Genomic DNA, 22,884 nt, shown 5'->3' with positions numbered 1-22,884 from the left:
GAAGGGGCAACTCACCAGAGAGAGCTGGTGGACTCGCTCCAGGCCTCCTGCATTCTCAGCTAATTAAACAGGCAGAGCGGATGATGGCTCTATGTATCATGTGTTTGGGCCAGGGAACCTGGGGACTCCCAGGGAAGCCACCCCACAGCAGGTGCTGAGCCAGCTGATTCGTAAGGAAAACTGCACTCCCAGCTGGGACTTTGCCCAGCCCCAGAGCCTGAGGTGGGTGCAGGTGCCCTAGATTAGAGGCACCCAGGGAGGCTGGTAGGGACTATCCCCAGACAAAGCAGCTGGCACTTGACTCAGGGAAAGTCAAAGGGACCCAGCGTAGCTCCCTGCTTCTGGTCCTGCAGTAGCCCGTGTGCCCCTCTCCTCACCAGCCCTGTGTCCTGCTCTGGTTTGAGTTGAATGCAACCACGGAAGGTGTTGAACTGTGAAGCCATGGCCTAATCATGGCCAGACAAATATTCTGGAAGAACGGCTCTCCCACCAAGTCTTCCATAGCTCCTGTTCATTCATATAGTCACCTATATTTGGCACCTGCTGGGTGCCAGATCCTTTGCTGGGCATTGGGAATTCTGATTGATGTAGGCTTGGTAATTCATGACCTGTGTGGTCTCATCATCTGCAGCTGTTTGTTTTCATGTCTGTAAGTGTGAAATAAACGGGGACGTACAGGTGAGGAGCAACTTATCCATGTCGTGTCTTCCCAGGTTCCTGGAGATGGGGACATTTGGATTGAGTTTTGAAGGATGAATAGGAGCTTGATGTCTTCCCTCTTTCTGCCTTGTCTGCTTGTTAGAGAGATTCCAGCTAACGGTATGGGGATGTGGTCTAACATACTTCCTGTTCTCTTATTCCACAGATGAGGACACATCCCCATGGAGGTCACAGCAGTGAGTGCTCAGTGAGGTCAGGGAATGTGTTTGACCTGCATGTTTGTTGGTACTAGCACAGCTTCCTCACATTCTCCCTCTGGCCAAGGCTGGGATGGGAAGAGGGGCATGGAGGAGGCATCAGTGGCCCAGGGAAGTGTGGGGAGTGCCCAGGGGTGAGGTCTGCTGATGGGTTCAGGCCTTAGACATATTCATCACCTCCCGAAGTTTCCTCCCACTCCCCTTACTATTATCGTGTGTGTGTGTGTGTGTGTGTGTGTGTAGAGTAGGAATACTTAAGATCTATCCTCTTGGCAAACTTTAAGTATTCAACACAGTATTGCTAGCTGTAAGCACTGCGCTATATAACAGATCTCCAGAAGGTTTTTTGCATAACAAACTTTTTATGTTTAGACTGTGACCTGCCTGTTTCCCTGCCCCTTATTAACCACTGTTCTCTGCTTCCATGAGTTTGACTGTTTTAGATGATGTCATTTAGTATTTGTCTGTCTCTGGCTGATTGCACTTAGCATAATTTCTTCCAGGTTTATCTATTTAGTCACAAAGAGCAAGATTCTCTTCTTCCTCTTTTTATTTTTTAAATTTCTATCTGTTTACACATACTCTTTGGTGAGCCATTGGTCTCATACTTTCCTTTAGTTCGTCAGACATGGTTCTTTTAGTGCTTTGAACATCCTTATGGCACTTGGTTAGCTTAGTGGTTGGCTGATAAGTGGACAGATGTCTTTAAATGCCTTGCAGTCTCTGCCAAGGAAGCCTATGTGTGTTGGGGTATGCGGTCAGCACTCTGACATGCAGGTCATGATTCCGTCTTCACCTTCCCTTCCTGCTTGGGCACAGCCTCAAGGTCAGCTGGAGGTGAGATATTGGGGCCATGTCAAGTGCACTGCCTTGTACATGCACACAGCCTTTTTAGGCTCCTGGGAGTATGTCGTAGCTTTCCAAAGCCTCCTTTGAATCTCCTATTCCCATTTTTCCTTTTTGTCTTTTGGTCAGCCTCTTGTTTGGTGGTCATGGTACTTTGGACAGCTGCTGTGTTAAAACATTGCCTCTGATTGTTTTCAACAAATACTGCCCTCTCATTGAGCTCTGGGGACAGAGCTTCCAGACAGGAGTGGCCCTTCCATGGCCACCAGGATGCTATTTTCACAGCTATTGTGATCGCTGTGCTATGGGTGTTCCAGGTCACCTTGGAGCTGAGGCAGGGAAATAGGACCAGGACAGGTTCAAATGCCATAAACCTTTCTTTTCTTCCTGAAATTTAGTCATTTTTCTTACGTAAACACTTTTCCAGTTGTTATAAGACTTCAGCTAACTTCCAGAATTCAAAAAAGTTGATTTGATGGTTTTGCCAGTGTTCTCATTGCTTTTCTGGAAGAGTTGAGTTCCTGGAGGTCCTTGCTCTGCCCTTCTGGAAGTTGGCTAAAGTTTTGTGACCTCAGAAAGCACTTTTAGCCTTGGGTCAGCAGCAAGAGCTGAGTCTACCTCTTGCCATAGGGAAGGGAAAAGAGCTTCTGCATGTGGACAGGCAAATGGCTTAAGAAGTGACTCTACCCTTGGCAGGGGGCTGGGGTGTGGGGACTGGCAGGTCCCATTCATCCCAGCCTGGCCGTGACCATCAGCACACCAGCATGAGAACAGCTGAGGTGCTGGGGGTCAGAGAAGAGGGCGGATATCTCGGTGTCACCACTCGAGAACTGTGTGAACTGTGACAGGGTACTTTGCCTCTCTGAGCATTCCTTCATCCAGGAAAACGACAGCCATCATCTCTAGCAGTTGGGCATGCCATGAGAAGAAGAATATCACTGGTGCTGGGCCAATAAACGGTGGTCTTCGTTTTTGAAATTCTTGCAATGCCCAGCCCAAATCCTGGCCACCATATTGGTTTCTGGTTTTTGTACATGGAATGAACAGAATTCTAGGGGCCAGAAACAGTGTGCTTTTGGCTAAAACATAAATGGGGGTCTAACAGATTCCCTATTTAGCCTGTTAAGGTGAAGACATGCCACATCTACTTGAAGCTTATGAGGAATTAGAAATGTTTATGAAGAATTTTTATTGGCAATATGATAGCACGCACATTTTCTGATAAGTAGAAAAAAAAGCAGGCTCTGTAATTACTTCTATACCGCCTCCTCTCAGCCATAGAGGAGAGGTATTCAGGAAAAGGACTAGCAGGGAGTATAAGATGCTTCCAGGCTGCCTCCTGAGTGGTGGGGTTGTGAGTGATTTTTTTTTTTTTCCTGCTTCTTTAGATTTCTTTTGTGATTCTCTTCAGTGAGCAAGTATTATTCCTATGATCAGCAAATTACAAAATAGAAAAATCTAAAAAGTAGAAAATAAAGAGAGGTGGCTGGGAGTCCAGGAGATAAATTAATCAGAATTATAGCAGCAGGCTTTTTCCATTTCTTTTCTGGTTTTGTGTTTAGGTCTCTCACTCTCCGCAAGGTTAGGTGACTTGCCCAAGGTCAAACAGCTGAGACCTGAGGTGGGCTCACCAGGACCTGGGTCTTCCCTGTTATTTCAGAGTAATTATGACCCTAAAAGTGTCCCTCCAGGAGGTGCCAGCCTGCCCCCCCATGCTGGTGCTGCCCGGCGCTGGCCTTGATGGGAATCAGCAGCGACAGCTGCAGAAGAGTGTCCACCCAGCAGCTGTCACCCTTGGCTTTTTTGGGAAGGGTATCAAGGGCGATACGCTGACAGGGCATGGTTTCTCCCTGCAGAGAGAGGGCGAAGAAGCTCGAATCTGTGGGGATTGGTCCTTGGGGACCTCACGGGCTTCCTTCTAAACTGCAGGACCCCTGGAGCTCCAAGTTTCCCTCTCACAGGCCCAGAAATGGGTACCAAACCCCAGTGCATGATACAGCTGCTGCTCTTGGAACCCAGCTTGTTTTGTGATGCGGTGTCATCGTCCTGCTCTTGCGGGGCTGATTCAGTGGGTTAGGGCCAGGGCCTGGACTCTTCATTTTGACCAGCACCTGACAGATTCCCATGAAGGGTCTGTAGCCGTGCTTTGACAAACCCTGGCCTGGGACAGAGGGAGAGTGGTTGGGGCCTCAAAAGTAAAGGGGTATGGGATTTTGCAGAAAGACACATAGGGACACCTGGGGCTGGCTTGGGAGAGAAGACAGACATCACTGGGGCTGGCAGGGACTGGGCTGTGTGTGGTAGGCATGGCGCCCACCTCGCAATGCTGTGGGAAAGATGCGGGGGCACCCTTCCCTCTGACAGATGAGAAAACAGAGGCTCAGAGAGAGGCTGAGTGAGCTGCCCTCAGGTAGGCCAGAGCTCCCCCCGTATCCCCTTCATCCTGTTTGAAAAAGGTTGGAGAGACTTTCATGCTATGCTGCCGCCCCAGGTTTGCCCATAGATCCTCCTGGGGGACAGGTTTTGATCGGAGGAGCCATGGGGCCAAGGGAGGGGACTCAGCTTCCACTAACATCTATGGACAGCTTCCTACTGCTTGCTATTGTGATTTCATTTAATATCCACCATGGCGCTCTCAGGAAGATGGTCACCAGTGACGGCTTTGTTTTGAGCGTAAAGGCAGTGATGCCTATATGCATGGCACATCTCATCAGAGTTAAGTGCTTTGCCAGCTGGCCAGTGTGGCACCCTCACAGCTACATCACATGGCGGGACAGTCTGTGACAGGGGAAACTGAGTCCCCAATGGAAACAGTGACCTTGCTGTAACCTGAACCTAGGGGTTGACTCTGAGTCCAGTGCTCTTCCCAGGTGGTCCCTTGAAGGCCAACTTCCCTGGGCCAGTCTTCCTCGGACCAGAATCTGGTGGCCACAGAGGAGCACCATGCAGCTAGGCAGGGACCGCCCCTGTAGCATCCATGGAGCTGAACTGCTCTGCGCTTTCTTCCTGGGGCAGAGGCCTCGGGTGGTGGCAGAGCAGAGTGTGTGGCCCTGAGAGCAGCCACCTGCTCGCTCTGTGGGACGGGGTAGCCCTCTCCCGCCAGCTCCTGGACACCTAGTCTCTAACAAGACAGATACAGGGCTGCTCTTGCGCCCTGAGGGCCATTCCTCATCCTCAGACAGCTGGGCAGTCGCTTTAATTAAAAGGGCTCTGTGGCTCTGGAGAGATGAATCGGGGCCGGCTCCTGTTTGTAAACGCATCCTCTAGCAGGGCTTGGAGGTACCCGAGCCGGTTCTGCACTTCCTCAGAGCTGGGCGGGCGGGCCCCCTCCCCTTCTCTCTGGGTGCTGAGCCCAGGGCCAGGTTTCCCATTTAGAGCCTGGTGCTGGTCAGGGGGCTCAGCCTGTGAACCCCTGAGTGATGGCTGCCTCACTGTGCCTGTTTCTCCTCTGCTAACGGAGGACATCAGAGGCCTTCCCCGGAGCTGTTCTCCCCTAGCCCCGAGATACCCTCATGATTGCTGTGCCCTCTGCTGACGAGGCAGCTGACTTAAAGCTGTCTTGGGCTCCCCTGAGCCGATGGCGATGCCTGAAATGTTAGTATCAAGTTGTCACTGTTACTATTTTTATCATCGTGGTCCTGACTCCCCAGCACCTACCACAGTGCCTGGCCCATGGCAGGTGCTCAGTCATGACCTGTTGAGGGAAAGACTGAGACAAGGTGCCCGTATGGACCAGGCACTGGAAATGCCAGACACCACTTCACCCACCCATACACGGGGGGAGGAGCTGCCCCCGCCACCCAGGACTGTCACCCTCGTTCCTGCGGACACAGGTGTACACCCTGGGAGAGTCTCGAAGCCACAGGACCCTGGTGTCAGGGCCCTAAGCTGTGTTGTCTCCTTTGACACTCTCACTTGCCTCTTTGAAGGCTGCTGTCCTCCTTCCGGCCCTGGTCCCCTCCGCTGGCCCTTTGGGGCAGGGCTAGGCTCTCCTCAGGAGACAGTGAGCAATGCTGCTACGTCATATGTAGAAAATCCTACTCTGCCCTAGCAACAACGTGGCCCGGGTGACGGGTGCGGGACAGGGTTTGCATCCACCTTTTGCCAAGGCACCAGGTGGCAGACACCCTGGCCTCCGTTTTTCTGTTTATGATACAGGATAGTACCTGAACCTCCTATAGTTACTCTGCTGTTTAGGACAGTGCCTGGCACCCTAACATTTGTTGTGCACTTCTGTGTGCTCATTTGTCTATTTGTTTAAACAATTTTTGATGAGGAGCTACTATGTACCAGGCTACGGAGCTATGCATGGCAGTAAGACAGGCTCTAGAATGTTCTCGGACAGGACTGCCTGCTCCTGCCCCAGGCTGGCTGCTCCCCTTACTTACCCTTCAGGGGTCCTCATGCAGCAGGGGAACGACCCGGACGGTGGTCTGTGAGAATCCACTGATGCTTGCCCTAGACGCCTCGCACCACAGCTGTGGAGGTGGCTGTCCCCGCCTGCTGATCACCCAGGCAACACCCTTTAGATGAAGTCCCAGAAGCTCTTTGTAAAACACCCAAGGAGGGGCCTTGTCCCCTCACGGAGGCTCTCAGGGCAGGCCTCGGCCGATGGCTGTTGTCTTCCTCCTGCTCCCCTCCACCCAAGGATTCCCCTTCCCTGCAGTTTCAATCAAGGGTAAATGATCTCAGGAGGCGGCACCGGTGTAAGCCTCCCATGTCTAACTGTTTGGGGAACGGTTACCTCCTAAGTGCCCTGGGGACCTGGAGACAAATTGGGGTCCGAGCCATCCTCAAGGCTCTCCTGCTGCTCTGGGCAGGACAGTCCACCCAGCAGGGCAGAGCTGGCCCCACCCTCATGGAGAATCCAGGCAGCTTCCATAAAAGGGGCTCCTGAAAAGAGGTGAGCGCCTGGCGGGCATCTCAGGATGGTGCCGTCCTGCAGGGCCAGCACCAGTGGACCTGCAGACTGAGGGCAGTGGGGGCTCCACGAAAGGTGGATCTGGAGGGCAGACAAGAGGCTAGGGAGGCCGTGGGGCACGATGGCCCACCCACAGGTGCATCTGGATGCCTGCCTTTCCCATGAGGGGTCGGTCAGGCCTCCCTGAGCCATATTCCCTCAAGCCAGTAACTGGAGGTGCTTGTCGGCTGCCCCCTTAGGTGGGCATAGGATCTCCTCTCCATCAGGGAATCACCTTCCCCATGACTGGCACTTACCTGGTCCCCGAAGCCATTTAAACTTGAGATCCGATAGCCTAAGGAAACCAAGTAGTAGGGCTCCTTGACTCAGCCCCATGAGTCCACCGTGCTAAGCTGTCCCAGCCCTGGGTCGAGGGACATGGGAGTGAACCAGCAGGCGAGGTGTGGTGTGCCAGAAGGACTGCTGGTATATATAAGGCCTGTATGTGGCAGGCACAAATGCCCTGGGGCGGAGAGCAGAAGAAACGAGAAGTGGATGCTTGTGACAGGCTCGATGCCAATAGTTACAGGGCTTCTGGGGGAACCAAAGGGCAGATTGAAAGGCTGCAGGCTCCAGGGAGAGGCCCCTGCCTTTAGGGAGGCCGTGCCCCTTGCTTTGTGTGTTGTCGTCTTCATGCTCACGGCAGGCCTTGGGGGAAGGCCCTGTGTGGTGTTGGTCGTCTAGGATGGGAGACCAAGACACAAGGTACCAAGGCTGCACAGACCGAGAGCAGCTGGGCTGAGCTGGTGAGCCTCGCAGCCTGGGTTTTTCCACTCTGCTCTGCAGACTTGGAGACACCTCAGGTTGCTGTTATGTAAGGGAGGGCCTGGGAGAGCCGGGCCTCTGGGCTGCGTATGTGCGTGTCTCTGAGTGTGCCTGTTGAGTGTATACGTGTGTCTGTGTGTGTGCATGTATGCCTGCAGCATTTTCGGAAGGAGGTCAGCACCGTAGCTGTGCAGCAATCCAAGATTGCCACCTATTAGTCGTGTGTCCTTGGGCAAGGGACTTGGCTGAACTCATTTATTCCTCCCAGCTCCAGGAGGTCCTCATGACTGGCATTGTTGGGCCAACAAGGAGACTGAGTGACGATGTGCCAGGCAGCATTCTAGGCCTCTTACAGGCATTCACATTTATTGCATGTTTACTAGAATTAGGTAAGGAGTGAGGAGGGCTTTCAGTCTTCAGGTTAATCTTGCTTCTATTATACCTCAGCTACATGCCTCAGGCCAGATGTGTGTGTGAGCGTGTCTGTGTGTATGTAAGCATGTCATGTGTATTTATATTCGTGTATGTGAGTGTGTGCATGTTTCTGTATACGTGTGTATGTACCTGTGTCTGCATATGTGCACATGGCCTGTCAGCATCACACGGCAGGCTGCACCCTGCCAGATCGCCCCACTTCTAACTTGTGTCCCTGAGCCCTAGTTTTCTCACCTGTTCCATGGACATGACTGCACCAAACTGAGGGCTGCTTCTCGCATTTTGTTGAACAATAAGTGGGGCGGACCTGTCTGTACGTCTTTGCTCTCCAAGTTCAACTTCTGTGCTTGTACAGAATCATCTTAAGCACATAGCAGATGCACCCCCAAATGCCACTGGCTTCACGCATCACGGGTTACTTTTTCTCTGGCATCACAGCCACTGTTTCTCAGCAGGGGCTCTGCTCTAGGTGGTCACTCAGAACCCAGGTTCCTAACAGCTGGAGGCACCATCCCATCTTAGGTTCTGAGGCTTCTGTCTTTAGGGAGGGAGCGGGGGGAATGGGAGCAGGGAGAGAAACAGAGAGGGTCAGAGAGAGAAAATCATACGGCAGGTTTTAGTGGGCCAGGCCTGGAACCCTGCTGGCCAGCACTGAGTCACACGGCCACGTCTACTTGCGAGGGACTCTGTCGCCCAGCTGTGTGCCCAGGAGCAGGAGGAGGTCACATATGTGGGTGGACACTGACTGTCTCTGCTAGAACCCACCTGCTTCTGTTGCTTCCTGAGAAAATGAGCATCCTTCCATGCGGGAGGCCCTGGTGGAAGCCAGTTTGCTGCCATCAGACTCCAGCGTGGGCTGACCCCGTTGTCAGCGTGCACTGAGTTCAGTGTGAACAGTGAAAACACGCTAGGAACAAGGCCTGGGGCACCCCACAGATCTTGCCTGCTCCTGCTTTTTTGAGGCCCTTTTTTTGCATGATGTGGGGTCTGTGGTGACTCGTGTCAATGAGGCACTTGCTAGAAATGCAGAGGCCCCAGCCCCCACCCCCTACCTCCCAGGCAGAATGGGCATTGTGGCAAATCCCAGCTGATCCCATTATTAGGAAGCAATGCTTTAGAAGTCACACATGCAACATGTCTTACCTGCATTTCCACTGTCAGACCTCCCAAGAGGCATCGGGTTTTATGGTTCTCACCTGGTCTGGTTTGACCGGAACTTACAGCTCCCAATAACTCGGCATTCAAGGCTCTTGTTCTTCTGACCTGCAGATCCTTCCAGGGTGAGCTCTGCCTGTTCCCTCTCAGACCCTGCAGGGTGAATTAGCCCTAAATGAGAATCCAGCAGAAACAAAACAGGAATTAAAGTTTGATTTGATTTCACTTCTTTAAAACAAAATGTGTATTCATTATTACTTACAGAGGGTATTAGGACCTAGCTTGATTTTCAGTTCTTCTATCATAGACTTTTCAAAAGTCAGCCACATTTTATATATATTTTTCCCTCTGTACTTTGTTTTTTTAAATTTAGGCTTGTTTCCCCACATTTTCTTGTAGTATTTCTAAAAATTTTTTTGGAGTGGGAGAGGAATTATTTAGTGGTGGGAAGAAAGAGTAGAACGGAAGGGAGTGAGGAGAATTTTGCTGGAAAGGGATGGAGGCGGCCAGCAGGAAAATGCAGGTTTCTCTGGAGTGCCTGACCAGGTGTGGGCGCCCGGCCTGCAGCCAGGGCCAGGCTCTGAGTGCAGAGGCTGAAGATCACATCAGGCTAGCTGGGGGGCGTACAAAGGGAACATGCTTTGCGCAGGGCTAGAGGGCGTTTTCTCACCCATGCCCCAGAGAGAATACCATTGACCCTGCAAAGGGTATCCCCTTCCCCAGAACCAGTGGGTTGAGGAAGGGAAAATATTTTAGCACGGTCCCTGGCCCAGCGCCAGCCCACAATATCTGGTGGTCGTTATTGTTACCATTATTTATCTTTTGTCCATGCTAAAAGGCCATTGATGGATGGCAGCTTCTGAGAAAACATTCATCACATGACATCTCATCTATGAGAAAGAAAGATTAGCGACTTTTCCCAGATGATTCCTGGGTTCTGGACGCAGTCACCGGAAAACGTGGGCGGCCGACCCGCACCCACGGCCGTGTCCCTGCAGTCGCCCGAGCGCCCGCCAGAGGGCGCCGTTGCCTCTCCGGTGGCCGGCGCTGCGCAGAGCGCCTCTTGCAGGGAGCGGAGCCCCTGAGGCCGAGGCTTTCCGTCCTTGTGGCCCATTCGGCTCTTTCCTGGCAACACTTTCTAGGAGCCTCTTTCAGAAGCAGACTTGCTTCGGGGATGGATGACCTCCAGCCTCTCGCAAGAGTGTGATTGCAGGCTTCTGTGTTTTCCAGCCTTCGATATTTTGGGGGATTGAGAAGGGGTGTGTCTTGACCCCAGCCTTCTCCACCCACCTTGCCGTCGGCCTCCTTCTCAGGACACATGATGTGCAGTGCGCTTGTGTGGCCCTTTCATAGGAGAAGGCCTTCTACGCACCTGTCTTCCCCTCTGTGTCCCTGGGCAGGCCCAAGGCCCCGGACCAGAGAGGTTCACCTACACCCTCTCCGAGCTGCCACCCCAAAGCCACTCCACCGGCCTCCCATTGGCAGATACGGTGCAGGCTCAGGCCTGTGTCTGCAGCCTGTGCCTGGAGGCTGGAGTGGGTGGAAGGGTGGGTGGCTAAGTGGGACCAGCGAGCCTCGGATGTTGCTGCCGTGTGGCTCTAGGATTAGGGGCTGGCCCAGGCCTGCATCCTCCGGGAGAGAGGCCCCGGGGAGGAGGGGCGGCGGCAGCGGCAGAGCCCGGGATTCTGCAGAGCGTTTCCAGGCCCGTAGCAAGCCCCTGCGAGCAGACCCTTTCCTTCCAGCACCCACAAAGCCTCGCCTCCACCACTTCCTCATCCTCTGAGGCTCAGCTTAAGAGTTTTTAAAGCTTAGAAGCATTAAAAATAATGCTTTTTCAAAATTGGGGTAAAATGCATGTTGCAAAATTCCCTTTTTCAAAGAGTATAGTTCAGTGTACAATTTAGTGCAGTGTTGTACAACCACTGGAACTGAGTTCCGAGCCATTTTCTTTACCCCCCAAAGAAACCCCTTACCCTTTTGTGCCCCCTCACCACACCCCCTCCCCCTGCAACCCCTAGGCAACCACTAACCTGCTTTCTGTCCCCATAGGTGTCCCTGTTCTGGTGTTTGTGGAGTCCTACAATACTTGTTCTTTCATGACTGGCCTCTGTCACTCAAGGTTATGGACTGAACTGTGTTCCCCCGAAATTCACGTTGAAGCCCTAACTTCCAATGTGACTGTATTTGGAGATGGGGCCTTTAGGAGAGGTAACTGAGGTTAAATGGGGTCACATGAGCGAAGCCCTCATCCAGCAGGTTTAGGATTCCTAAGAAGAGGAAGGGATACAGGGACACTGTCTCTTTGTGCACCGTCTGGGGACACAGCAGGAAGGTGGCCGCCTCAGAGCCCGGGAGAGCCCCCACCAGAAACTGCATCTTCCCCCCTTTCATTGTGGAGTTCTAGCCTCCAGAACTGTGGAGAAATCAGTGTCATTTGCTGAAGCTTCCCAGGGCTGTGGTATAGTATTTTGTTATGGCAGCCCAGCTTGAGCTGACGAAGGTTCATCTGCACTGTAACGCCCGTCAGGACTGCATCTCTCTTTAAGGCTGAACACATTCCGTTGTACACATGGACCGCGTTTGTTTAAGCGTCCGTCCACCGACGGACGTTTGGACTGTTGTGAAGCTAGGCTGTGAATACATGGGTACAAATATTTGTTTAGGTTTTAGTGACACGCCTAGGTGTGAAGTTGCTAAAAATGCTTTAAGAACAGATTTCTTTGGTGTTTGGGTATGAGCCAGGAGTGGAGAACATCTTGGGGCACGCTGTGTAGGCCTTTCTGCCCTCCCCAGGGCGCCCCCGCGTGCATCTCGGCCCCAGCCAGCAGAGGGTGTTTCCTGATGCCACCTGGTGAGGTCGCTGTGGGGACTAAAGGAGAAGCACACGTAACTATGACAGCTGATGTATACCGAGGCTCAGCCTTCCAATCCATAGAAAGGGGATGAAGACGCTTCATTTAATCTTGGCTGGGTCCTCATCATGAGAAGGGACTGGGGCCCATGGGAGGTGAAGCCACAGAGCTGGAAAGTGGCCGACTGCAGTTGGAGCCAGGCTGGCCGAGGCCACTGTGGGAGGTGCTAGGTCGGTGATAACCATGGGTCAACCAGGGACGAGATGTCCACCCAGTGCAACCCTGGGCCAGGCGCTGGGGCTCCCTGAGGCTGGCCTTCCTCAGGAAGGGGCCCTAGGGCTCTCCCGAGGGGGCCTCACTCAAGGCCCTACATGCAGCAGAAGAGGAGAAAGGCCTTCGTGAACGTTGTTGGAAATTTGTGCTTTGCAAGCTCATCTGTTTTAGAAATATATTTTATATATTTAGTCCATTTCCCCCCTTAAGACATCAAATGAAGGGTAACCAACAGGGAACTGAAGTTCTTTTTGAGAATTAATAATAAATCATATGGGGAAATTGCTTTCATTAAATAAAACACCAAATCTGCCAAGATTTTCCTTCAGGGAACACAGGGTGCCAAGCCTGAGAATAAGCCAGTTGCCAGGGCTCTGAGGGCAGCTCAGGGCTGGGGCCTTGGAATCCTGGAGCGTGGGTGAATGTGGAAGACGAGGGGGCCATGCCCTGCCTGGACGGCATGAACAAGGGCCTCAGTGTTCCCATCTGTGGAAGGGGCCAGGGCCTGGGGCTCAAGTTCTCCATGGCGATTGTGGGAAGGGGCCTTAGATTACCCAGAACGACCATGCTTGCCAGGGTATGGGGCTCCTCGGCACTCTGTGCAGGGCAGGGCTGACCTCAGCCCAGTGCTGGAGGTGCTTCTATGTCGCCTTTGTTTCTGCATCTGTGAAATGGATGGAGCCAACTGATGATCTTGTCCCGGGCGGGCTCACCCTGAGGGAGGAAAGGCAAAGGAGATGGAGAGCCGTGCATTTTGTGGGTCTCACTGACCCCCACTCGCCTCACTCTCCTGCCGCCCTCCTCCCCAACAACTCCAGGTCTCTTCTGTTCTGGCTCTTCCTTCTTCGCCATTTCTGGAGCATGTGTGGCCTCCGTTTGAGACAGATGGTCTATTTCATCTTATTTTGTTTGGCCTGTGCCATGTTTTCAAATGTTTAATTGGACGCTAATTAGATACCACATTTTAAAAATCCATATTTTCAGCTTCTCTTTAAAACTCGGAATCGAGTCACCCTGGCCCACCGTCCTGGGGCCAGGATGGGAGCAGCTGCTCTTTGAGAGGCCTTGGCCTGCCAGCTGGCCATTCCCTGCTCACAGCCCTGTTACCTTCCAGCCCCTCTCCCCAGGACATACAGATCAGAGGTAGCTTCTAAGAGAAACCACAAGAGACACAGGGGAGTGTGAATTGCAAAGTGCTTTGCTGACAAAACTGTTGTGGGTTATTTGCAGTCTTGCTAGGATATTAGGATGTGTACTCCGGGTTGGGTGTTAATCACTTACAGTGAAACCCTGGCTAAAGCCAACACATTTACGGGGGGACAGAACGAACTGTCCGTGAGCTGGGCTGCCTCCGGGTAGGACAGGCTTAGATGCAGGGTGAAACATCTCTGTATAGCTTCCCATCTCTGAGATCGGGGTCGGGATGTTGTCTTCTGTGGCTGAGTTCATCCTCCTGATCGTGAAATGACTGCAGGAGCTCCAGACCTCACCCCCTGGCACCCTCCAGTCTGGCAGGAAAAAGCAGAAGCCTTTGAGTCACCATCAAGCCCCAAACCCTGAGGCTTTTGCTGAAACCATCGGAGTGCCTACAAAGTACTGTTCCCTTCTTGGATTGAACAGGAGACCAAGCCTGTGTGTAGTGCCCAGTAGAAATTGGGGTTGTGTTATAATGGAGGAGGAGGACTTGACTCACCACCACTGATATCCCTTATCCATGAAAGAATGAGTTGGGAAAAGCATTGTCAAGTGTAAAGTGCTGTGCCACTGGACGAGGCTGCTTCATTCCATATTGCCCTTGCCAGAAGGGAAGGTTAAGGCTTAGAGGATCTCAGATGTCTTGCCCAAGGTCCTAGTAAGTAGGAGATGGAGCCAGACCCAGACTTCGGGACCCACTGATTCCTGCCCACCCTACACGTGACCCATGCATCACCTTGCTTTTGGTGTTTGCAGACACCTGGGTTTAAATCATGCCGAGCTCATTCGGGGGCCCGAGCGGGGCCGATGCTCGTGGGAGGATGAGTGGGATGCTTGCCGCAGGCTTCCGTGGGAGCCAGGTGGGAAGCCCGAGGCCCAAGGGCAGCTCTCTTCTCCAGCCTGCTCCTCCTCCAAGCCAGCCTGAGTCATTCTTTAATGGAATTTGTGGCTGTTTTAATTCTTACCAGCACACACTTTGCATGTCCTTTATAAATATTTCATTGTCTTCCAGCAGGAAATTTCTCAGTGCCTAAATACTTGTATGGCCATCTCCTTCCCGTGCTGGGCAGCCTGTCCCAGGGAACTGTGGGCTGGGGTAGACAGGCATGGGCACCCCTCACCTGCACGACAGTGGCTCCAGCTCCTGGAACAGCCAGGCTCCCTGGGAGACTGGGGTTGCAGTGACAGAAGAGAAAGAGGTCCAGGGAGGGAGGGAGGTGACCATCCACAGTCCCTATGAGGGCACGGTCAGGGCTCAAACCTGGACTGGCCTGACACCAGGGGCTGAGCTCCTCCACCCCACTGCAGTGGGAATTCAAAGCTCAGCTTGATGGCTTCTGGGATCAGGTAAGTGGGGTAATGGCCGGGGCGTAGTAATGCTGCAGAGGCAGGAAGGTAAAGGCCCTGCTCTATCTACCTCTCCCCTGAATAAGCTCCACAGTGGACGGCAGAGGTTTTACCCTTTAAGTCTGTGAAGGTCACTCATGGTCAGGTGTGGGTGTACGTAGATTGCCAGGGGGGACATGGGGAGCCACAGACAGCTCTTGAGTGCTGGAGTGCAGGAACGAGGCTGGTCTGCAGTCCACCTGGCCCAGGCGGCCCTATTTGCCTTTTTCCAGTGCGGACAGCCCACTGGATACTTTGAGTGTCTTTAATTAAAATATGGAGCTCAGAACAGGTGCCTCTTATGGTCTAACCTACATGTATATAGTATGCATCTTGTACTACTATGTCCCATGTGCTTAGAGTGTCTTTAAGTGAAATAATGCTGTTCAGAACAGAAGAAGCTGGGAAGCTTCTGGTACCTGGTGGCTGCCATGACTTCTGGGAACTCTTGCAGGAGCCCCTGGGGAGTGGCAGGTGTCTTGAAGTGAGTGCTGCCTTCCAGCCACAGCTGGTTTTTTGGGGAGCTCCAGACCTAATATAAATGATTAGTTTTATTATCCTTGTCCTCTGCCTCTCTCCCCTCTGGGAAGATGGAGCCTATTTTTTTTTTTTCCTGTTTTGTTAGCCAGCTGCAGCAGAGATGAAGGCTGCTTCTCTGCAAAGCCTCTCCCAGGACAGATCAAAGAGACCCACTAAGTATATTAAAGAGGCCATGAAAATCAGGCTGGGTGATGCTGTGTCTTGGGCAAAGCTGCCCCCAGCCACCTTGGGCCCTGGGCTTAGGGATTGGCTGGGACTTCCAGGCAGGCCTGGGAAGATGGAAGTCACTTGCACAGCGAGGCATCTGGAGATACCACGTGTTGCCTTCTCCTCCATGCTGGGCTGTGGGATTGCACAGCTGTGTCAGGAGTGGGCTCTGCTCTCCTCGGGAGCTCACGGTCTGGCCCAAGGTGGCCCAGGCTGTGACTCCCCAGCAGGGCCAGTCAGTGTCTGGATAGGTGAGGAGTACAGCCTGTGGGTGCTATCCTGGGAGCCCCCAGCCTTCCACCAGGGTCCGGGGCTGGAAGAGGCACCTAGTAACCAGCTAAGAAGGCCCTGTGGAAGCAGGCAGGCTGTCAGTTCCCTTGGGCCCAGACATCGTTGGCTACAGATCCACATGGGCCCTTAGGGGCTGGAAGGCGCTTAGGGGCTGGAAGTGGGGCTCAGCTCAGAGGCTGCAGGGCCTAGCTCTCGGTGAGGGGGCCCATGAATTTGGCCAAATCTGGGAAGGGCCTGATTCTCATTCTGCTCTGATGCACGTCCTCCGCCCCATTTCACAGATAAGGAAGCAGAGGGGTCCTCCCAGGGTGCTCAGTAGTCATGGTGCATAGTGCAGAGTCAGCTTTTCCAAGTGGGCTTTGCCATTTTTACAATGACTGTCCCCTTTCCAGATCTGTAGGGCAGGAACCCCGTCACCGGCCTGCCCTGTGGAGTTGGGCATCACTGGCCCCCGGGCGTCAGTTGTCTCTGACTGTGGAGATGGGCCAGGTGAACTGGAGCTTCTCTTCTAGGGCTGGCTTCACTTAGCAGGGGACCTAGGATGCTCCAGACCCCTGGGTGGGGCTGCACTCGAGGGGTTGGTTCCATGTGCTGGGACATGGGCTGGGCTGAGCTGGGGGTCTTCCTGGATCTCCTTCACCACTCACATCTACCCACCCTGCCTGGTCCTGGGCACTGCCACCTGTCGGCAAAGCTGAGCAGGCAGGGGAGGGCGGGTCGTAGGCGAGAGCAGGACCCTAGAGCCCAAAGCACTGAGTGATGCAGGGGCCAGGCGGGCTAAGAAAGCTGGGACAGCCACTCAACCGGAACCGACTGTAAGCTCCCTCCAGGGTCCCTGAACCGTGCCGGCATCCTGGAATTCTTGGGAAGGATGGTGTGGGGGATGCCGCTGCTGTGTGAGCACTGCTGGAAACCGAATTTCAGGCTGTCGGTGCTGTCTGTCAACAGCGCCACTATGGTTAACCTCACACCCAGAGGCCTCACTTCTTGTGACCATCTGGACCAGTACCAGGTCCCAAAGGCAGGCATGTCTCTAACTCAGCATCCGCCTAGATGTCAGCAAAACAGGCGGTGAAGCTCTGGAGATGAGCAGTGTGGGCTGGCTGTGTCCCTTGTGTGCAGGGGCTTTGTACCCTGTGTGTGGTCTTTGCATTCCTCAGCTGGTGGGGCTCTGGCTTAGGGCCCTGCTGTTGGCTGGGTGCCTGTAGGGGGTGCCAGGCATTGGGTTGGGTAAGGATGATGTGGCCTCTTGCGGGGCGGCTGTGAGTTGGCCCAATCTCCCTCCTGCAGCCTCATCTTACACGTCTGTGAAGCGGTTTGAGTGACTGAGGCTGCTCGGCTAGATCTCACACGCAGTCCGAGGCGCCCCTCCGGGAGTCCTGGTTTCATTATCTCTACCTTCGGTGCCCTGTGTGTGCCTCCTGAATTTTGGTCTCATTGCCAAAGGGATAAGTGATCCCTTTATGATGAGGGAAGGGTGGCCAGTGGTGGGTGGGACTTCTGAGATTCTGCCACCTCTGTGGTCCTCAGAGATGGAGAAGGTCACCACCTTGTAGTGCCTGGGGGTTGGGGGAGGGGGTGGTAGGGTACTGTAGGAGCCTGGAGTCCTAGAGGGAAAATCCACCTGGGCATGTGTTGTTCCTGAGTTCACAGGTGGGATAGGAGGTAACCAGGAACAGACAGCCCAGGGGTCACCTGTGGGCTTTCCACATCCAAGCCCCAGCCTCTATCTGCACCTGCATGTGTTGGGCCCTGGGCAGGGCTCCTGGTACAGGCTGGCTGGATCCCCTTGGGAGATTTCCAGGAAAGAAGTTTTTGTGGAATCTCCTGTGCCAAGAGCAGGTCCCAGGGCACAGTCAATGGAGATGTCTGCATAGTAGATGAATGAGTATATCTTCTGACCCCTGGGCGGGTGATGCTGGGATACGTTCATTTGCACGTGGGAAAAAAATAGCTTCTCAGGACTTGAGTTGTCACACAGGTGCTGGGGGAATGCGTTAGATTTGTACCTCATCCTCCTCTTGGGAATAGCTTAGAGGCCATCTTCTGTGTCACGTGTCCAGCATACATGCATTTTTTATGTTCTTTATTGTATCTTCTACATATAATCTGTGGACATGGTGTGTGCTACTAAAACATGTGCAGTCTGCAGCATATACATAGGTGTGGCACATACACAGCCTGTGTCATGTGTGTTCTACAGGCACACACACTGCATAGACAATATTTGCTGGTGAATATGGGTGTGCTGTAGTTATATGTGCCTCTTGGCCTAATCTATCTGTATATAGTGTGCTACTATGTCACATGTGCCGTTATTCTACACATTAGGTTCCAAGTGTACACTGTGTATACTCTGAAGTCTTCATAGATGCCGTATATGTGTGTTCTGTACAGGTATTTGTGAACATCTGACATGTGGACTTGATATTCGCAGACCTGTTTGTACACAGTACCTGTAGTGTTCTATCATAAGCTGATTTGTTAAGCAGACCCAGGGGAAAATAGATGGCATAACAGGGTCTCTGCAGGAAATAGCGCTGTCACACTGAATGATTAATAAATGGGCTATTTATAAATTCTTCTTGAGCACGTAAGCACATAAGCAGGGTTGGGGGGAAGCAATGAGGGGCATGTGGAGCAGCAGTGGAGAGCTATTAACATGCCAAGGGTGCAGTTCCTGGAACTTGTAGAGAGTAGCTGCTGTAAGCCTGCTGACAGATGCGGCTAATTGCTGAAGTCCTCCTCCTCTTCCCTTCCTCTGATCTACTGGGGCTGTCCATTGGACACACCTAACTGGAAACCAGAAGGCAAAGGGACACTTGATGTAGCTCCCAGGGTAGAGAGCAGGGTGTGACTGGGACCGCCTAAATAGGACAGTGGAGGATACCCTGTACCACCTTCTTTTCCCTAGAAGGCCGTGGGAGTCCTGAAACTTGTCTCACTTGAGAGTGAATGGTCCTGTTCCCCAGACCACTGGGCCCCCAGGAAATGTGTTAATGGGGAAGACCCCCGAACCTCAGCGCTGTTCATCTCCCATACTCTCTTATGCACGTGTCTTACCAAGGGATGTCATCGATGCAGTGGACCAGTGAGAAACACTATGGTGTGTCAATGATCAGGTTCTTTCATGCTCTAGTAAGACAGCAGGAGAATTGACATAAGCCTGAGACAGGACATACCAGCGTACTGCTGTCCAAGCCCTGTCAAGGCAAACTGCTTATTTTTATCAGCAGGAACAGAAGTCGGGGTGGGGGACCCTGGCACCTGGTATGCAGTTTTTGACCCAGAAAATGCCGTGTTGATTTCTTCCAGTAAATATATCACATGTGGAACATTAGCACTTAATAAGTTTCCAACAACCTCTTTTATTCTCCAGCATTCCGGCTGGCTTTTTTCGTATCAGCTCTACAGGTGAGCTATATGGAGATACAGTAGGATTCCCACCCCTGCATCTTTTATGTTTACCCTACTTGTTTGCCAAGATGTGCCTTCTTTCCTGAAGACTTAAGTTTCCATCTGGTGTCCTTCTCCCCAGACAGAGCGGCCTTCAGTAATCTTATTGTGCAGATATGCTGGTAATGAGCTCTCTTAGTTTTACTTCATTTGAAAATGTCTTTGTTTTGCCTTTCTTGAAGGATAATTTCTCTGGATATGGAATTCTCAGTGAGCAGTCTTAGTTCTTTACAGCCATGCTTCCTGGCCTCTGTTGCTTATGTTTAGAAGTAAGCAATATTATATTGTTGTTCCCCTGTATGTGGTATATTATTTTTCCCTGGCTACTTTCATTATTTTCTCTGACTTTAAGCAGCTTGACTCTGGCATGTGGTTTTCTTTGTATTTGTCCTGACTGGGGTTCACTGAGCTTCTTGAATCTATACGTTTGTGTCTTTCATCAGATTTGGCTTTTTTTTTTTTTTTTTTTTTTTTTTGAGATGGAGTCTCACTCTGTCACCCAGGTTGGAGTGCAGTGGCACAATCATGGCTCATTGCAACCTCCACCTCCTGGGTTCAAGTGATTCTCCTTCCTCAGCCTCCTGTGTAGTTAGGACTACAGGTGCATGCCACCACACCTGGCTAATTTTTGTATTTTTACAAAATTAGTAGAGATGGGGTTTCACCATGTTGGCCAGGCTGGTCTCAAACTCCTGGCCTCAAGTGATCCACCTGCCTTGGTCTCCCAAAGTGCTGGGAGTACAGGCGTGAAGCACTGTGCCCAACCTAAATTTGGCTACTTTTGGCCATTATTCCTTCTTTTTGTCTCATTCTCTTTCCTTCTAGGACACCTTATGATATTGCCCTACAGCTCCTTCCAGGCTTTATTTTCAATCTTTATTCCTCTCTGCTCTTCAGATTGGATAATTTCAATCGATATATCTATTATTTCAGCTTTTCTGTTTCCTGTTAGGAAAGGAAAACCACCCTGTCCTTTCTGGCCTAACTTTGTCATATCATCTCTTTTTTCATAAGGACTAAGGGGTTTCAGAGGGGTGTCAGAGCTCAGCACTAGCTGGGATTGAGGGCCAGAGAGGATGGGGAGAAGGCCTTCTGGAGGCAAACATGTGATGTCATTTTTCAAGTGAGAGTTTGGCCCATGGGGGTAGGTAGGTCATGGCACATATTCACGCCACAGGCAGTGAAGCCCTGATGGAGAAGTGTGAGCTAGAGCAGTCAGAGGCAGCTTCCTGCGGGAGGGAGTGGTAGAGGATCCTGGGGTCTGGTAGGTCCCTACTGTGTATCAGACTCTGGGCTAGGAGCTGTCTGATTCTCGGCAGATCCATACAACGCCACCTAAGAACAATTATCCCATGTAACAGATAAAGACACATGGGTTTGGAAAAGCTTATGGAACCCAAGGTAAAGAAGCAAGCTAAGTGACCATGAATATGTGACAGGGTCCCATCAGGGAAATCTGTCTTGATGGACAGGATTTTAGATGTTGGAAGACCAGGTACATCCTTCAAAATTTCATTCCAAACGTTGTCCATGATCCAGGTTTTTATTCTGGGTAGTGTTAGTCCCACAGTTTGAACCTACTGAGTCTCTTGTTCCTTCTGCCATATTGGGAAGATCCCATCCTGGTTCTGACATTGTCGCTGACCAGCTTGGGTGACCCTGCAGCTGACTTCACCTATTCAACATCATTGCCTTCATTCGAATGTGAGGAAATACAGGCTTGACTTGGATTCCCTGCAGCAACCACGCAATGAAGTTGCATCAAGAATTTCAGAAGTACTTACACACATAAGGTCTTTAAGGGTTGTTTCCTCATTTCTATCCAGGCTCCATTCATCAAGTGGTGCAAATTTATTCATTCCTTTATTAAATAAATATTTTACTTTCTAGGTATGGGGGAATACAGCAGCGAACAAAACGTTTTTAACGGTATGCCTTCGTGGCATTTACATCTCACTCAACAATTGCCTCTCTTGATTCAAAGTCTCTGCTTTTGAGCCTCATTCTTGGCAGTTGAAAACTCTGGGCTGAAATCCCAACTCTGAAGAAATCAAGCTACCCTGCTATTAAGTAACCAACTCAGTTTTCTTGTCAGTGGGGTTGGAATCATCGTGGCTGTTTAGAGGCTAGAATGAGGTGATGTATGTAAGAGGATTCAGCACCGTGCCTGGCCCATGGCAGGTGTCATTCTTTGAAAATGCACTCTTCATGTCAATCCATCGTGGACATAGAGAGGTTTCTCCCTTGGGCTTGGTACTTTGGGAGTTCTCTTAGTAGTGAATCTGCTTTTTTTTCTTTTTAAAGGCTTTATGTGGCTCCAAGATGGCATTAGAACGTTCCTCCATCCCCTCTCAGTGGCATATTGCAAGTGACATTGGTTCTTCTTTTTCTCTTCCCTTGCATCCCAGCACATCCCAAATCCCCTCCCTACTGAAATGTTCCTACCCCCCCGCCATCCCCCAACCTCATGTGACTTCTAAGAAAGTGGCTCTCCTTTGTTCTCTTCCCTCCAAGATATGGCCATGCCCCTCTACCAGTACCAGGTCCCTCTGCATTGCACTGCACCAAGTCGACCCCCCTTCCCCCAACCCCTAGACCCCTCCTCACTTGCTCTCTCTGTTCTTCTCATCCCCTTCCCACAGGTTATGGGCACGCTGCACCTGGCACCGATGCGGGCAAGGCCTTCTGCATGTTCTACGCTGTGCTGGGCATCCCGCTGACGCTGGTCATGTTCCAGAGCCTGGGCGAGCGCATGAACACCTTCGTGCGCTACCTGCTGAAGCGCATTAAGAAGTGCTGTGGCATGCGCAACACTGACGTGTCTATGGAGAACATGGTGACTGTGGGCTTCTTCTCCTGCATGGGGACGCTGTGCATCGGGGCGGCCGCCTTCTCCCAGTGTGAGGAGTGGAGCTTCTTCCACGCCTACTACTACTGCTTCATCACGTTGACTACCATTGGGTTCGGGGACTACGTGGCCCTGCAGACCAAGGGCGCCTTGCAGAAGAAGCCGCTCTACGTGGCCTTTAGCTTTATGTATATCCTGGTGGGGCTGACGGTCATCGGGGCCTTCCTCAACCTGGTCGTCCTCAGGTTCTTGACCATGAACAGTGAAGATGAGCGGCGGGATGCTGAAGAGAGGGCATCCCTCGCCGGAAACCGCAACAGCATGGTCATTCACATCCCTGAGGAGCCGCGGCCCAGCCGGCCCAGGTACAAGGCGGACGTCCCGGACCTGCAGTCTGTGTGCTCCTGCACCTGCTACCGCTCGCAGGACTATGGCGGCCGCTCGGTGGCTCCGCAGAACTCCTTCAGTGCCAAGCTTGCCCCCCACTACTTCCACTCCATCTCTTACAAGATTGAGGAGATCTCACCAAGCACATTAAAAAACAGCCTCTTCCCATCGCCTATTAGCTCCATCTCTCCTGGGTTACACAGCTTTACCGACCACCAGAGGCTGATGAAACGCCGGAAGTCCGTTTAGGTGTGGGGAGGGAAATGGGACAGAGAAGTCATTTGTCATAGTTGGTGTTAATTTCCATTGGTCCAACTCGTCTTTTCTTATTTATTTATTATTATTATTGTCATCATTATTACTTTCTTTCCT

The 22,884-nt window shown here is 52.0% G+C and overlaps 1 protein-coding gene across 2 annotated transcripts in view; it reads left to right on the top strand.

Annotated features, from left to right (window-relative positions):
• KCNK9 (potassium two pore domain channel subfamily K member 9) overlaps positions 1–22,884 on the top strand; it is a 104,019-nt gene that overhangs the window by 63,792 nt on the left and 17,343 nt on the right. For both annotated transcript variants that reach the window (XR_008659122.1, XM_055287350.2), the window contains exon 2: positions 21,920–22,761. Coding sequence is in view for 1 of the 2 variants with exons in the window: in XM_055287350.2 (XP_055143325.1) it covers positions 21,920–22,761 (842 nt within the window). In the remaining variant the exon portion in view is untranslated. The remainder of the gene's footprint in view (positions 1–21,919; positions 22,762–22,884) is intronic.

The sequence above is a fragment of the Symphalangus syndactylus genome, chromosome 7 (genome assembly GCF_028878055.3).
Source record: "Symphalangus syndactylus isolate Jambi chromosome 7, NHGRI_mSymSyn1-v2.1_pri, whole genome shotgun sequence".
In the NCBI taxonomy this organism is placed as follows: Eukaryota; Metazoa; Chordata; class Mammalia; order Primates; family Hylobatidae; genus Symphalangus; species Symphalangus syndactylus.
The sequence above is the reverse complement of the archived record's forward strand: the minus strand, read 5'-3'. Positions and strand labels throughout refer to the sequence as shown.